Genomic DNA, 17,049 nt, shown 5'->3' with positions numbered 1-17,049 from the left:
CTTAGGCTTGGGTCTCTCCACTTTAGACTGACTTCTGGCATTGTCTAAAACATGGCTCTATAACATGCTGTGCCCTTCAAATCCTCACCACCCTAAGCGTCTCCATCTCTGTCTCTCTTAGCAACATAGCTGTCACATTTCCAGACCTCACATCCTAAGGAAAAACAAAGATTCTTTTCCACTTGCTGTGTAGCCAGAAAAGAGAAAAATTATTCCTTCCCAGAAGACCTAGCAAAGATTTCATAGTGGACATTAGCATTTATTGGCTTTTAAATGTGCCAATCTCTGAACCAATCACAATGACCACTGGGAGTTAGGGTGGGCAACAGAGATACTCTTTCAACAATTTTGGCCCTTGTTGGGCACTGGCAGAGGGTTTCACTCCAACAAAACTATACACTTTGAGAATACAGGGGTCAACGTGTAGAGGAAATCCAGAGTTATATTACCAGGAAAGGGTACTTGAATGTGGTCAACAGGACATTACATCACAGTTCTTGTGATGACTTTAGATGGCATCTGGCATCACATAGAACTCAGGGCCAGACAAATCAAGCAAAGCACAGTAGATTTTGTGTGTGGGCACAAAGTACCTACATGTGTTTAAGTGCTCTAATGAATTATTTTTCAACTTAGGAGTTCAACTTTTTTTTTTTTCACTGTTAATGTGAAATTGTATTAAGATGCCATGCTTCATCTTAAAATAAAATGAAGGAAAAATGTATTAAATAATGTCATTATTGGAAGCTGGAGAGATGGCTCAGCAGTTAAGGGCACTTGCTGCTCTTGCAGAGGACCAAGGTTCAGTTCCCGGCACCTACCTGGGGGCTGACAACTGTTTGTAACTCTAGTTCCAAGGGATCCAGCGCCCTCTTCTGACCTCCATGGGCACTGCATGCACATGGTACATATAAATACATGTAGGCAAAACACTTATACACATAAACTACAAATAAAGAAATCTTTAAAAAATATTATATCTAACCCCTGGAGAAATATGGCAAGCATTTTTTCTGATAACTGTATTCTACACAACCTATTCATTCTTCTGGATATAAACAACTACAGTATTTCCCTATTCCCAATTTGGGCAGCTATTTTGTCCTATAGTTTAAGGAACTGAAAGTTATACCAAAAATAACAAGAGCACTTTCATTATACATGTTTAGATGCTACAACTTTATAAGCTTTTACAGCTTTGGAACCATGAGATAGTCATAGTAAATCATTTTGAAACTCTTTGATTTTCTAAAGTACTTTTAGTACTGATATGTTCTTTGGTTTTACTTTGTTTAAACTGTGGAAGCTGAAAAGCTTTTCATCAAAATACTGAATTGCAGGCCCTTTGGTGAGTTGCAGGTAGTTTTTGTACCACCTCCCTTAGTCTTCAAAGACTGGGAAATAAGCCACCATTTAGAGCCAGTTCCTTATTCAGAGCCTTGTGATCTGCAAAGCTGGTATGAGAAGAAAAATACAAATTCCTTCTCCAAGAACCCCAAACTGTCCCCAAGACAAGCTTTTCTAAGGAAAACTGATGAGTTTTACTGGTTCTTTCTTTTTAATTTCAATTTTATTACAGAGCAGTGATTTTGACAGGGGGGGGGGTTGTTTTCGCTTTTTGAGTCTATGTAACCCTGTCTAAACCCCTCTATGTAGACCAGGCTGTCCTCAAACTCAGAGGTCCACCTGCCTCTGCCATCCCAATATTGGGATTAAGGCCCGCTCCACCATGCCCAGCTCCAAGAAATGTTCTAACATTTCTTGGAGGAGAAAAAGAAAGGCTGCATGTTCTCACAGCACGTGTGTCCCGAGGGGTACTTGTTCCTCCGAGGGGCGGGGCCTGCCTCAGAGAATTGGCTGCGGGGAGTTACCTGCAAAGGGATAAGCGTTGGCGCCGTCTTGAGCAGCAAAACAGGAAAAATGGCCCAGTGTCTCGCAGGTGTGGATGCGAGAGGGGGCATTTACTGACCTCGGATGGACCATGAGTCCAGGCAAGGGTGAAAGCTAACAGAGACTGTGGGTGGGCATGGAAGCGATCTGGAAGCGGGGTTGCTGAGCCACAGAGTGAATCGGGGCCCCAGATAGTCACTTTTTGTGGGGCGCTGGGTGTACACCTTTGTAAGTTACTCTTTTTCCCCTACCCAGGATATAAACTATGAAAAATTCAGATAAAGATGTGTTATATGGTTTGTCTAATAGCGCCAGGAGCAAGGGACCCTAAGAGAAGGGTTGGGCAACAGCATGAAAGGGGTCAACCCCGTAAGGTAGCCATCATTACTGTGGCTCCATTTCTCAGATGAGGAGAGTATACACAGTAACTGTCAGTCAAGTAGCCATGGATCAGCTCTAGCTCTGGACCAACAGTCACATTGTTACTGTGCTTCTCAACTACTAAAACTGTCAGCGGGCTAGGTTTACAGTACACCATTTAAAGACGTAAGGGGATTTGTAAATAAAATGAAAATGTATGATGTCTCCTCAGGGTTTGGTTAATAAACTTGGCTGGGGAGCAGGGAAAAGATGAGAGAATTAAGAACTGAGATGCAGCATAAAATGTAAAGCATGCTGCTTCTTGATGGCTAAGCTCAAAATGATTGAAGCTGGCTTCTACTTTTGATTCCAATGGGGCTAACAGTTGGATTTTATAAGAATCTAACAATCTCCAAAACAGAAATGATCTGAGTAAACAATCAACTGATTTAAGTCAGCATAAAATACATCTTTCTTATTATGTACTTACAGCTAATTGGCATATAAGGCAGTCTTTTAAATAGATGGATAAAATTTACCATTTGTAATAGTTTGTCTTCACATCCAAAGAAAAACTACCAGATTGAGGTTTGCATCAGGTTAAACTTTAGGAAAAAAAAAGTCATGCTAGAAACAGCCCCAAGTGTAGTAACAGTAACAAATGTAGATGGATCAAGTCAATACTAAAGGTTCATGTGTGACTTTTTAAAAAGTCTATTTTTATTCGAATTTTGTGCATTTCAATACAAAACATCTTAATCATCTTTACACTCCCTCCCCCATCAACATCCTTCTGTAGCCCTTCCCACATGCCAGATTTCATGTATTGTCATGTATATTAAGGCCTATTGAGTCAAGTTAGTGTACCCAGACACCCCTCACTGTAAGTTCATTCATTGGGGTCTAGTCAGCCTATTTGGATTCTCTCCCTTAATGATCAATTCTCCCTCACCTAGGAGTCGTTGGCTGGCAACAGTTTTTCAGCTAAGATTGGGGCCTGCTGCCCATTTCCCCAGTTCTATGCTGTTTTTTTTTTTTTTTTCTAAGTTCTTCTGAACAAGGTCCCAGGAGTCTGTAAGACTCAGTTTCCTCAAGATCATGTGTGACTTTCTGCTGAGAACAAGTAGAAGCATCTGACCTGTGTGTAAGAATTAGAAAGATAGAACATACAGGGAATAAAGGTCTGCCTGTTCCCTGCCAAATGGCCAGTCTAAAACTGGAGGTGAGTCACCTCCACAGAGGCCAAGATATATCTTCACAATAACCAGAGTTGTGGTCACAATCCATATCTAACTAGTCCTGGATATCCAACAAGCAAGGGCAAGCCTGTGTCCCTGTTGACTCTTCTGATGAAAGATGATCACTACATTTAGCTGCACATTTCAATACAACTCAAACTCTAAGCTAAGCAAAGTTGATACACAAACTGAGCCAATGGTCTTTTTCCTAGTACATAATCTTTCCTCTTCATTAGTCCTACCCACTGTTGCTCCTTTGCATTAAACTCCCCAGTAAACTAGTTTTTGCTCCTCTCAGGCTCTTTGGGCAGGAAATTGCATACAGTAAGAGAGCAAAACTGGAAAAAAAGAACTCAATGAGATACATCCTCTATGACATGTCTCCTATTTAATGATGGGATAATTTTACTAAGCCAAATTTCATTAAGAAATTCTTTTGCTAGCTTGAAGACTTTTTCTCTCTTCAAATACCCAACATGTTACTTTTCATGAAACTATACTTTAAAATTTATTGACTAAATATGGGGATCTCAAATTTCTAGTTGCCAAAGCTGCTGCATCTCTACTGCACCCCATATCCCACACAACCTGGGGTTCAGAATCATAGGGAACCTGCTCAAGAAATGGAATCTTGACACTACCTTATAAAGTACTAGATCAACCGTTCTGCTGGCTTTCAACCTCATTTTGGTCAAAAGTGTCATATTTCTGGAGTTGTCTAAGAACAAGCTCATTCACTTATCTCTAGAGCAGGGTCCCAAAGCTCATTCCTCATACTTAGGTATGAGGACACTCATCAACTGAGTATTTTCCAATGGTTTTAGAACTGAAACTGAAAATTATTCAAAGATTTCCAGGCTGATATCAGCATTTCATATAAATTAAAATGCAAAAGATGACATTTAGTTTTAAATTAAGACCATGTCCCAGGCTCACATTGGATTCTTAGTTAAAACCCAAGTCCTAGGGGTAAGCATTCCTCTCATTTGCTTGGAGGGACATGCTTACAGAAGAGAGCACTTCTGTTTAGCAGTAGACTTGCAACTGGCCATCTTTAGAAAGCCAAAACTTGGCAGGGAATTCACTGGTCCCTAGATTATGTTCGTCGTATCAGGCGACATCCAAGCAGTAACGCCATCATCTGCGGCCTGATATGAATTGAATGTTAACACATCATAGAAAATGTATTTGGAAGTCCCAGAAAGCAGATGTTAGCAATAATAATTTCAAAATTCCCATTTAGGATTCCTCCTTTGCCTAGACAATCTTAATGGTGGGAAAGAATCTTCTTCACAGGTCTTCTAAGCAAGACAAATTCTGGTAAGACTGAACCTGAACCCCATTGTCTCCCTGGCTCTGATCACTACCTCACACTGCCCTACACAGTTATTAGGAGCCAGGGACCAAGGTCTGTGCTCCTCTGTAGGGGTCCTCACACTTCCCACTATGGGCTAACCCAGCAATGGAATCCTCTGTGATCATGTAAAATGCTGCCTGACAAACATGAAAGCTTGAATTCTGCAGCGTGAAGGGGCCTTTGCAGTCTTGAGGAATAACAAAAGAACAGAATAGGAAAGTCAAGGGCTTGGAAATCAAGGACAGTCTCAAGCGTTGCTGTATCTCATCCTTTAATGATGTCACTGTTTAGTTTGCAGAGTAAACAGTGGACTAGGACAGAACTAGTAAGCTACAGATATAGACTAGCTAACTTTTCTGGTTGTAAAGGTCTACTACTTTGCAAGAGCATGGCCAGTAACAGTAAAAGCAGCAGCTGGGTTTATTAAGTCTTCTGTGCTAGGCACTTTGGTTGATACCACAAACACAGTGGCACTGTTTACCAGGAGAGGAAATTGACTCTCTAGTCACACCATAAACAGTGGACATTCAGAAGCATTGGCGGTTACCTGAAAATGCTAAACTTTCTCCTGTGCAAAATTCCACGCCTTTGAGGTTGTAGGCCCTTCTCTTTCTGGCCATCAAGCAAAGAGAAGCCAACTCTGTAACATGTTATATGCTTGTGGGATTGTAAGCTAATTTTCCCTGATAAACTGGAACATCTTTATCAATCCAACCTCAACTTGTTCTTGCCACACTCAGTGTACTCTAGGATGGCACAACTGATTTGGAGCTAACAGTGAGTTCAGTGCAAGCAGAAAGCTTTACCTATAAACTCACTGGACTGGGAATTCTCCCCATAGTAACCACACACTCATCAAACAAACCCAAGAGAAATAGTGCCGTACCTAACTCAAGGGCTGGCCAATTCCTTTTTTCCTCTGAACACTACAGAAGTACTTCCTCAGTTCAGTTGTTCCCATGCTATGCCACCCTCTCTGGACTGGAGAAAGGTTCTCATAGTAAGACTGCCTTAGATTTGCCAAGGGGCATTGACCAGGCTCCGTCCCATCCTTTGATGCTCCTAAATATTGCCTAGTGACAAACAACTGCCTCTCTCTGGCCAGGCCTGCCTTTCATTCCTTCTAACCCTTGATTTGACTGGTGCCTCAAGCACAAAGATTTCAATACATAACAATAAGAGGAGAAAAGAGGGAGCTTTGAAAGTGTGGATATTGACTAGCTATTGGCATGCAACAACCGAAAACCAGGTTTATGGTAGGAAAGTCATTCTGGTAAGAGACAGGAAGAGAATTTGTAAAATGCTTTAGAAAAGGTACAATCCACTCGTATATTCTACGGCTCCGTATTTGCATGTATTTGTTGAAGTCCAAAAGGTGGCAATAACTGGTTTAATGGCAAGTCATTCACCTGATTAACAAATATTTTCCCCTTTCTTAGTCATTTAAAAAATGTATCCCAAATACACTTGTAATTGCTTGGCTTACTGAGCAAGACAAAGGGGGGTTGGGAGAGAGGGTCAACTAAAAACAATGAACAATATGTCATCTTGGAATCAAACTGTAATTTGTATAGACCTTTGAAATATAAAATACAGGCTAAATGAATTGAGTTTTTATTTATCATAAACTTATAAAATATTTATTTAAAAACAAATACAGAAAAACACAATAAATTTAACTTTAATCAAATTAAAAAGAAAATATAAAGGTTTTCTTTATTTTTCTTATTTCCCAGATAATCATTTGTTTTCAACTTCCTTTTGCCATGTTAAGGTCTGCCTCACACACCTGTTCTGGGAAAGCTCCCATGATCACAAACTATACACTCACAAGCCCTCAAACACCATTTAAACTACTAAAAGTCAATGTTAAAGTTCTGATTTTACTAAAGAAAATTCTCAACATTAAATGAGCAGTGTTTTACTTAGAAGGCTGATTTTAAAGAGATCTGAAAGTAAAATGTAGTAAAATTATTGCTTCCAAAGTCAAATTGGCACAAGCTATACAAAATAGAATTCAGACGAAAATCACAGCAGTTCCATAGCAAGTCTATCCCTCTGACATCTCACACAACTGTAAAAAACATCTTTTCAGTCTTGAAATTCAAAGGGCTATCCTGCCATCAAGAAACTTAAACTCTATACATATGGAATGACTTGATTTTTTGCATGTAAACCAGTACAATAAATGCTTCACGTGGTGTTTCCACGGATGTGTTACTTTGCCAAATACAAAAAATAAAATAAAAAAATTTTCATAATGTAAAACCAAAAGTATTTACTTTCACTGTTAAAAAAATTACAATATTCATTTTCCAACTCCTAGAACTGTTCGTTAAGATGGCTATTGTTTTACAGAACCAAAGGGAAGTATTTTAAGTGTCAAAATATACATGCTAGATGTGATTTAATATAGAAGCACCAGAAATCTAAAAAAGTTTACAAAACTTGTTTCAACACTGAAGGTGTATCTCTTTATGAGTTACATTCAGTTTGAGGGAAGGAACAGTACCCCAAAATCAGTAATATTCAAGAAATATCTGAAGAGCTTTCAACTTATAGCAAAATAACAAATACTGCTTTTCGGTTTTTAAACAAACCACCTAAATTTTAGGTTCAAAATTTAAGTGTTGCCTTATCCTACGAAAGGCAGTTTGATCATTACATTTGTTTATGTTCCAGTTTAAGTTATTTCATATATAATTTTAATATACTTCACATACAACAGGTATTTAATGCCCTAAAAAAGTAATTAAGACTTTGCTAACTATGACACTACAAGTTCAGGCAATAATTGCTATTATGAAGTTAGAAGTAAATATAGAATTTCTTGGTTATAGACCAAAATTATATTAATAGCATTCCTCTTCTAAAACCACAGGGTCAATGAAGACAACAAATAAAGATCTATGCCTGTATTGCTGTAAATACACTAACTCAGCTTCCTGAACAGCCTGATGAGCTTGAGGAAGAGACCTGACCTGGTTCCCCCGTTCCATGGAGTCCCACACCCAAACTTACTCTAAATAGCCTAGACAAATCACATAATTTACATTGCTGACACCAAATCTAGAAGGATATGGCCAAGAATATCACCTACATTGATATACTCACTTTTACTGTGTTTATTAAAAATTATTGTGCTTTTCAAATCTCATGTAAATTTTCATGTGAAACATTTTATTTCTTGATTTCTTAGGAAAGGGAAATAAAGATTATGAAAAGAGGTACATCAGGATCAGACTGCAAGGTAAATACCACATATACAACTAGCCAAAAATCTCTCTAGTTTAAAGGATACTGATCATCACAAGCCCAGATATTTATATAGACACACCCATATATGAACAAAATCCACTCCCTAAAAGCGACATTATTCCATGACAGAGTTTCACAGCAACCAGCATTATACATCAATGTTTTATATAACCTGCTCAGTTATCCGTAGAGTATGCTTTTAGAATTAAAGTATATCGTTACCATATCAGTCGAAACACTGTACTTTTAGGGAAATGTGCTTAAAAATGGTTCAGTGATTTGCTCAATATGAGGACTATTTACAAAGATAGCTATTTACGTTAGCAATAAATAATCCTGGTATCAACAGAGACTGCAATGCTCATGCACACACTTGGGCGGCAGCATGCCATTAAAATATGTACACGGAGCTGCTGCTTTACAGCTCTCCCTAAAAGACAAAGTGCACTTCCTCCTGTCTCTCCACATCCCCTTCAGTCTTGCTTCTGGGGGATGCATCCTTCCATCTCTACAACTTCAGGCCATCCTTCGTATTTGTTTGTGTCCTTATTGTTCTTTATGTGCTGTTGGAACACAAACAGTGTAGAGTTTAACATACTTGTGTGATCTGTTCACTTGCAGTAACATTAACTCACTTTATTTTAGTAACATACCTGTCAACAATGAGATCACAAAAATTATAGCTCAAGATACTGGATGAGTGACTCTTGGGGGAAGGTATATAGGTGGCAAACCTTCAAGAAGCAGTTGCAAAGAAAAAAAAAAAAACCAAAAAACTGCAGATAGTTTTAAAGGATTGTTAATCAAAAAGTAAAGTTCATATTCCATTTAAGTTCTAAGATATTTCCAAATTTATCTGATTCTAGCATGCAAAGTACAATGGAAACCCTTAATACCTGATGCTCTGTAAAAAGCAGAGGACCAATCCTGTTCCAATGCATTGGAGAGAATGAGGTCTTGTTTTTTATTTAAGTTTATTTTGAAATTTTTAAATTAAAAAAAAAAATGCCAAGACTGTTTTAAGTAATTACTAAAAAAAACTATGAAAAATATCTGGACATATTCAGTATTTGCTTAATATAATTCTCAAATAACTGGGAGGGGAATGCTGTACCAGAAAGTCTCACCAATTTACTCCCATCCATTAATCATCAAAGCCTTAGACACTAACCTGTTCAAAAGGGCTTTTTGTCTTAATGCCCTTCCCACCACAGAACACCCAGTTATCTCGAAAACCAAGATTAGTAATCGAAGTACTCCCCAGTTCAGCAATGAGCCGCCGGGCCTCCTCAGTGAGCCTTAAAGAGAGAGGAGAAAATGATGAACACAGGGTGCTATGATTTTTTTTTAACACTTATTCACTTAGGATATTCACTAAATAACATGAAAACATTTCAGCTTAAATCTATAAAAAATGAATATAGAAAAACATTCACGGAACAATATTCCATTTGAATTGTTCAGTGATGAAAGGCATTAGCTTTAACTTTGTTAGGAAGTACCTCTTAAGACAGCTGTATTTGATAATAACTTACTTTCACTTAATTATTTTTAAGCATGCTCATCAAATAAAGAAGACATAGCCCTCTTAAGAGAGGCCTACCTAAGCTATATCTAGGTCTTAAGCAACCAACATTTTCATTCGTCTCCACAAAATTCTTTGTAAATTATATGTGACTGGAACAAAGGCAAATGTTGATCGAAATCTGGATGATGCTGGAACTATGTTTTATTTAAAACCATTTTTGAGGCGGGAGTCCCCTGTAGCCCTAGCTGGCCTGGAACTTGCTATATAATCAGGTTAGCCTCCAACTCACAGAGATCCATCTACCTGCCTCTGCTTCCTAAGTGCTAGGATTAAAGGTCTGTGAAACCATACCTTGTGATTCAAAACAAATTTTGAGAATAGAAATACAAATTATACTTAAATTATTTAATAAAAATAATATAGGAACCACATAAGAACTCTTATCCACCAGAAGGTGGGGCAGTGACAGAAGTCAGCCACCAAGGAAGCACTAAGAAGTATTTGTTCAGGTTATCATTTAAATGTTGAGTAATTCCCTCTCCCTTTTCTCAAAGAGAAAAATGCAGTCAGTAAATGCTAGCTACGGGGTTAAAAACAGAAAATTAAAGGCCATGTGCACAGGCTATTTGGCATGAAGTCCTATAGTATACCAACCAAGAAGACAGCTCTAGAATTTATTTAGACAGGTTTGTTCTAATATCTGAGGCAAAGCAAGTGTCAAATCTCAAAACACTATGACAGCCAGTTAGTGGGGAAGGTACTGATTCATGCCAATGGTACTTTAAACATCTTTTGTTGGTGTCTGTTAGCTTCCTAATATCTTAATGAAAAAAATACTAGGCAGAGCACCAGTCAAGTAACTTAAAAGATAAATAGGATGCTTTTTTTTAAAAAAAAAAGCAAAACAACTTTATGAAATACGAAATACACACCCCTACACATACATACCCCTACACACACACACACACACACACACACACACACACCCTACACACACATCAATTTTTACAACTTAAGGAAATCAGAATCATAAGGAGTTGGGGGGGGCTGTTTCAACCACAGTGTGTGTGCTGCTGTTCCCCAGAGGAGGTTCACTAGAATCAGTGAGAGAATAAGCAAAGGCCCCTGGAATATGCAGCCTGTCAGACTTCTGAAGCGATGCAGTATGCATAAATGAATGAGAAGGTGAAATACCTGTGCAAAAAGAGCCATGGCATCTGAGCCTCTGTGAAGACCAGAGAGCTTCACATGAACGGTGTGCATGTGCCTCTAGCTTCCCCCCACCCCGCCGACATCTCCCTAGCACGCGTGTTCACATGAATTCGCTAGCACCTTCCATTTGTCTACTCTGCTCACAAGCAACTTTTGCGCTGGAGTACAACTCCAAAAATACTTGCTGAACCTTATTTTCTTGTTTCCAAAGTCATGGATTTTCTACTCACGCAGTTCATCTACATGTTCTATTTTCTGGCTACTTTCTTAGAGCCCTTCACTTCTGTCACACAAGTAGATGAGTTCTGATGCTGAAGCAGAAGGACAGGCTGCGGGCTCAGGGGGCAGTGAAGCAGCTGCCTCCTATAGAGCGGTGTGGGGCTCCAATGACTGAAGGGGCAGTCAGCCATCCTTGTGTACTTCCCAATTTCAGAAGTTGGCACTATGATCTATATGAATAAACCAAGCCAAACTGTCCAGAGACCTAGAAGCAACTTGACTCTATCTCTTCCCTGAATTTTCCATGGGAACATTCTAGGGTCTTGAGCAGAAAGAAATTAACCTGAGACGCCTGTGCTCTCCATCCTTAAATCAGGTATTTTCAAATTTTCCAAGACTGGTGGTACTAGCACCTAGACACTGGGATCTGGGGACAGCTCACACCCTTTCCAGAGCTGGTGAGCTCATTTAAGCTGAATACCCGCTCTCTGGGGGCCTGCAATCTGGGGATGGGTTAGATATAGGGAGCCTATGTGACCTGCACTGACTAATAAGCTCTCCAGTAGAAAACATTTTACCTGTGTTGTTTTCACTAAGGCTGAAACAACTGACCATGCCATTTGATGCCACCAGCCAGGGAGACGGCACAGTGGGAAAAGTGCTAGCTCTGCAAGCATGAGGACCTTAGTTTGAATTTTCAGCACTCACATAAAAAGCCATGCATGGCTACATGTGCCTATAACCCTAGCATGGGGGGGGGGCACAGAAAGAATCACCCCAAGAGCCTGCTGGCCAGCCAACCTGGCTAAAACAATGAGCTTTTGGCTCAGTAAGAGACCCTGTCTCAGGGTCATCAGAGAAGAATAGAAGACGACACCCAATATCCTGCTCTGGCCTCCATATACATGGGCACAGGCACACACAACTACAACCACAACCACTCTTCTGTGCATGCACAACACACACAGAGAATTTTAAAATGAAACATAAGTAGGGATTCTTGGAAACTTGGAGCTGGTTCCCTCCAGCCTCTCCTGTCTAGCCCCTTTCCTCTTGCTGGTACTGCTTCCTATCCTTCTGCTGTAACAAATCACAGCCATTAGTCCCCAGAGAACCATCGAACCTGACGCCTGTGCCAATGTGTATCTGACTGTAAGATGACTTCAAGAACTTGTTTTCTGATCTTCCTATGTAGAGGCTGGAGGCTGTTTCATTATTTCTATCAGTCTATTTTAAGAAAAATACAATTTCAGATTTCAAAAAGAAGTTCAAATTAAGGCAAAACACCCAATATGTTAAGCAAACTATTAAATATACAGTGTCAAAATGTCCCCTTTCTTTCAAGAGCTAAAGTACATTTATATACAGCATCACCTTTGGAGACAAAAGCTTTTTGTCCTGAATAGGAATATAAGAATTTAACATACATTTTTAGTACTTACTAAGACTAATGGTCTTAACTGGCTAAGGAGATGGTTCAGTGGCTAAGAGTGCACAAGGACCTGAGTTTGATCCCCAGCACCCATATAAAAAGCCAGTCCACAAACATCTGTATTCCCAGTGCTGAGGGTGGGGGAGCCGTTAAGAGGGAGGACATATGGGACACACAAGACGGGAAGATCACTGGGGCTTGCTGATCACCAGCTTAGCCAAAAACTGGTTAGCTCCAGGTTCGGGGCGGGGGGGAAGAGATACTGTCTCAAGGGAATAAAGTGAAGCAACAGAAAAGGACAGCTGGTACCCTCCTCTGGCCTTAGCAGGCAAATGTACCTACACAAACATGAGTAACACACCACAAACACACACATGCACGCATATTTTTTTTTTTTTAATTTTACTTTATGTTGAGAGGTCAGCAAGATAGTTCAGCAGGTAAAAGCGCTTGCCACAAACCCTGAAGACCTGAGTTCAATCCCAAGGACAGACATGTTGAAAAGAGAAAATCAATTTTCTTAAATCGTCCTCTCACCTCCATACATATACCATGGCATGTATGTGCCCACATACCCATAAACACATACATAATAAAGAAATAATGTAGTAACATTTTTAAAAAATATGTTGAATCAATTATTGTAAAGAATTTTAAGATAAATAGAAAATTAAAAACAAAAGCAATAAAAAACTGGGCATGATGGCACATGTCTTTAATCCTATCACTAGGGAAGCAGAGGCAAGCAGATAGACCTCTGTGAAACTGAGGCCATCCTGGTCTACATAACAAGTTCTAGGCCAGCTGGGGCTACAGGAAGACTGTGTCTCAAAAAAAGAAAAAAAAGAAAAACAGAAAAAGTAAATTAAAAACAAAAGAGACGAGAAAAAGCAAATTATCCTATAATAAAGCAGGAGAGAAACAAAGACAGAGACCACATTTTCCTATAGATAGCCTAGTGCTACACAGGTGCCCCTGAACAGGAACAGGAAGTCGGGGCTGGAGATGGCAGTCTCCAGTACTTGCTGGGAAAGGAGGCACATCCAGGAGGTACATCCAGCAAGGCTACAACACACCGGTCAGCCAGCAACGCCTCCTTTCTCAAAGAACAGAAAGCAAAACGGAGAGCTGATGTTCTGGACTCAATTCTGATGAGCAGAGACAAACCAGCTGATAATTTTGGAAGAAAATCACCATATTCCTCAAGAGTCTGCAGACTAAGATGTTAAGCACAGGGAGCCATCAAGACCAGATCTGAATGACAGCTCACTGCCAAAAGTTCAGATTATATATATTTGTAAGAATGCAGTTCTTTAAAAGCAAGAACAGAGAGGCCTAAGAGATGACTCAGTGGGTAAAACAGATGCTGACAAATTGACAACCTAAGTTCAATCCCTGGGACATACATGGTAGGAGAGAACCAACTCCCAAAAGCTCTCCTCTGTTCTCCACACATGTGCCATGGCATGCATCTGCCACCCCTCCCAAAACATACAAAATAAAATAAAATAAATGAAAAAGCAAGCAAACAAAAAAGGCCAATGATCCAATTCCAAGTGGTCAGCCCTAAATACATGTACATAAGAGCAACACTAAATGAGCCCAGTAGCTTGATATGTACGTATGTATGTATATATGTAACACACACACAAACACGTATGAGAGGGAGTGAGGGACACAGCAAGAGGAGGGGGAGAGGAAGGGGTGAGAATGATGAGTACTCAAGTATGAAATTTTAAGAAAAATTTAAAATTTGAATGCAAAAATCCCAATAATTTTCACTATATAATCACGAATGATCTTGGTGTGAGGGGAGGGGAAAGATGGATTCTAAATTAGTGCTACCATAGGAGAGTACTTAATGAAAAAATGGAAAGTTCTTAAAAAGGCAAACCCCATCACTAAGGAAAAAGCATCAGACACTATTACTGCCAGGAAGACCTGTAGGGTCAGAATGAGATGGGACTCAAACTATTAAAGAATTTCTGCTACTAAATATAATGAATGGACCTGGATTACATAAAGTATATTAGGATACCGTCTGATCAAGGCATGACTATCTGCCAAGAGGGCAAGCATGGTTTGATCAATGGAAAATGGGAACAGTAGCTCAACAAAGTCCAGTTAAGTGTTTATAGTTAGTCTAAGCCTCTGGGCTTACACGCGCACCACACACTTCAGTTTCTAAAAGAACCTACTGATACAATCTTTAAGGATGTGTTAAGTTATTTTAGAGGATGGAAAATGGAGATGCTAAGTCACTAAAAGTTTAAGAGTATAGTCTTTTAAAGAGGGCTGAGGAGTTGGCTCAGTGGGTAAAGCGCCAGGTGTGCAAACATAAGGACATGAGTTTGACTATCAGCACATACATAAGTCAGGAGTGGCAGTGCACACCTGTAATCCCAGCACTTGGATAAAACAAATTCCAATTCCTAATAGAAATCCAGACAATGAAATGATCCCAAAGCATACTGGTGAAAGGAGAAAAGCCAGGGGAGTGGCTGGAAGGACACAGGAGCAAGGTGAGCCTAGGGAACCAACATCTCAGCTATTCAAGCTGCCTGGCAGTGCATCAGGGTACTGAAATTATTTTCTGCCACGAATTTCAAGTGGGCACCTGACAGCCTCAGAAAACAGCTGCTGAGTAAAATGACGAAGTTGCAGCTGGATGCTGAGCCTACTGGAATAGACGGGCACCTGTCTGTGACTCCATTCCTGCAGTTGATTAATGGAGGAACACCTTAGGGGTGGGGCCCAGTAGACCTGCTGTCCTTGGCAAACATTTTATCAAGGACTTAAATTTAGACACGTGAGTGACTTTGGAGAGAGTACAAAGCCTGGATCATGGAATCATCCTAGGATCCACATCAGAATCAAGACCAAGCAGGTCTAAATAAGTACAATTAAATCTAACAAGAAAAAATGAATATAAAGCCCTTCATTTACATAAAATAAAGTTCTGAATGGGGAGAAAGACGAGACTTGGCAGGGATTTAAAAAAAAAAAAAAAGTCTGACATCAAAGGAAAAGATCTGACAATTTAGCTTGACCAAAAATTCATGAGCCAAAAATGGAATTTTATTGCTTAGAGAAAATTAATAAAATTCCAGTCTGCATATTCAAAGAAATGTAATCTCTGAAACAATGCCAAATTAGTGTCTCCATTGGAGCTGGTACTGGCCAGACCACATCTGGAATACTGTGTTTAATGTGGGCACTCATTTTTAGAGACGATAATCAACTGAAGAACACCCAGGAAACAGCCAGGAGGGGAAAATGAACTAGAAACCTACTATGATAAAAGGTTATAAGAGTCGTGTGTATTGAGCCCAGAAAACTAAGAGAAATGTCAATAAGCTTCAAATACTCAAAGTAACAAGTGACCAGGGGAACATTTATATTGTTTTGCTGTTCTTTTACCCAAGACAATGACTAAGGGTAGAGAAACCACCCTGAGAAGACAGCATTTCTTCACAATCTTTTGTGCTACTTTTGTTGCTGACAGGGAAGCAGCAAGCCCACTGGAGGCGTCTAGTGCCTGAGGAGCCCGTAGACAGACCTATGCTGTAGAGAGACAGAGCCCATAGACAGACAGAGGCTCCTGAGAAACTTGCCGGGAGGGGAAGCTGCTTCAGGCCTTGGCAGCATCAGCATCCCAACCTCCACAAAGGCTGCAGTTTACTGTCATATCAGAGCAGTTCTGATTCTCAACAGGCTTAGAAATGGAAGACTACGGTGAAGAAAGGTCGTGTGCATCTAGGCAGAAAGGGGGGCTTTTATGTAAAAGACTGAAATTAGACACATAATGCCCTATACTTTCAACCAAAGCGAACAGAAAGTTACTTGTGCTTTGATTAAGAAAGCCTAGTTAGCTTATTGTGTACTATTCAGCCATATGGAAATGGCTGAATTTGCCAGTTTTATATTAACTTTCAAGTCATTAGAATTTAACATTATCTGGAGCTGGAGAGATGGCTCAGCGGTTAAGAACACTGATTGTTCTTGCAGAAGACCTGGGTTGGAATCCCAGCACCCACATAGCAGCTAGCAACTGTCTATAACTCCAGTTTCAGGGAATATGACAGCCTCTTTTGTCCTCCGTGGGCACTGTAAGACACGGGTGCATTTACCTACAGGCAGGCATAACACTCATACACATAAAACAAAAATAATAAATATTTTTTTAAAAAAGAATTTAACATTATCTTTAGTTGAACCAGTGAAACCGCACTATGTCAATGAAATAATCAGTTTGGTGTCGCTCATGAAATGCTTTTTGAAAAATAGGAATAACATTAAAGGGGGCTTAGTCATAGAAAAACTAAAATAGTATATTTAGGAACAGAAATAGAGTTTAACAGAAGAGAAAAACAAATCCAAGTCAACTTAGGAACCTCACATAACACAGTAAAATTCTGGGAAATTACAGATTTTTTTTTAATACAGGAAGAGTGAATCATGGTAAGAGAAAATCTACTAATTATCTAAATTGGAGATGGAAAAATACTTCTGAAGTTTAAAAGCTGAAGAAACTAAAAAAAAAAACTCCACGAAA

At 39.6% G+C, this 17,049-nt stretch overlaps 1 protein-coding gene across 1 annotated transcript in view; it reads right to left on the bottom strand.

The window, feature by feature from the left end:
- Positions 1-6,388: 6,388 nt before the first annotated feature.
- Positions 6,389-17,049, bottom strand: part of Fam3c (family with sequence similarity 3 member C) — a 55,630-nt gene continuing 44,969 nt past the window's right edge. The window contains exons 9-10 of the mRNA XM_008828881.3: positions 9,275-9,401; positions 6,389-8,666 (exon numbers count right to left, since the gene is read on the bottom strand). Coding sequence (XP_008827103.1) covers positions 8,577-8,666; positions 9,275-9,401 — 217 coding nt within the window. The 3' untranslated portion in view covers positions 6,389-8,576. The remainder of the gene's footprint in view (positions 8,667-9,274; positions 9,402-17,049) is intronic.

The sequence above is a fragment of the Nannospalax galili genome, unplaced genomic scaffold, assembly GCF_000622305.1.
Source record: "Nannospalax galili isolate Female #2095 unplaced genomic scaffold, S.galili_v1.0 scaffold413, whole genome shotgun sequence".
NCBI classification, from domain to species: domain Eukaryota; kingdom Metazoa; phylum Chordata; class Mammalia; order Rodentia; family Spalacidae; genus Nannospalax; species Nannospalax galili.
Note: the sequence above shows the minus strand (reverse complement) of the source record. Positions and strands in the feature narration are given on the sequence as shown.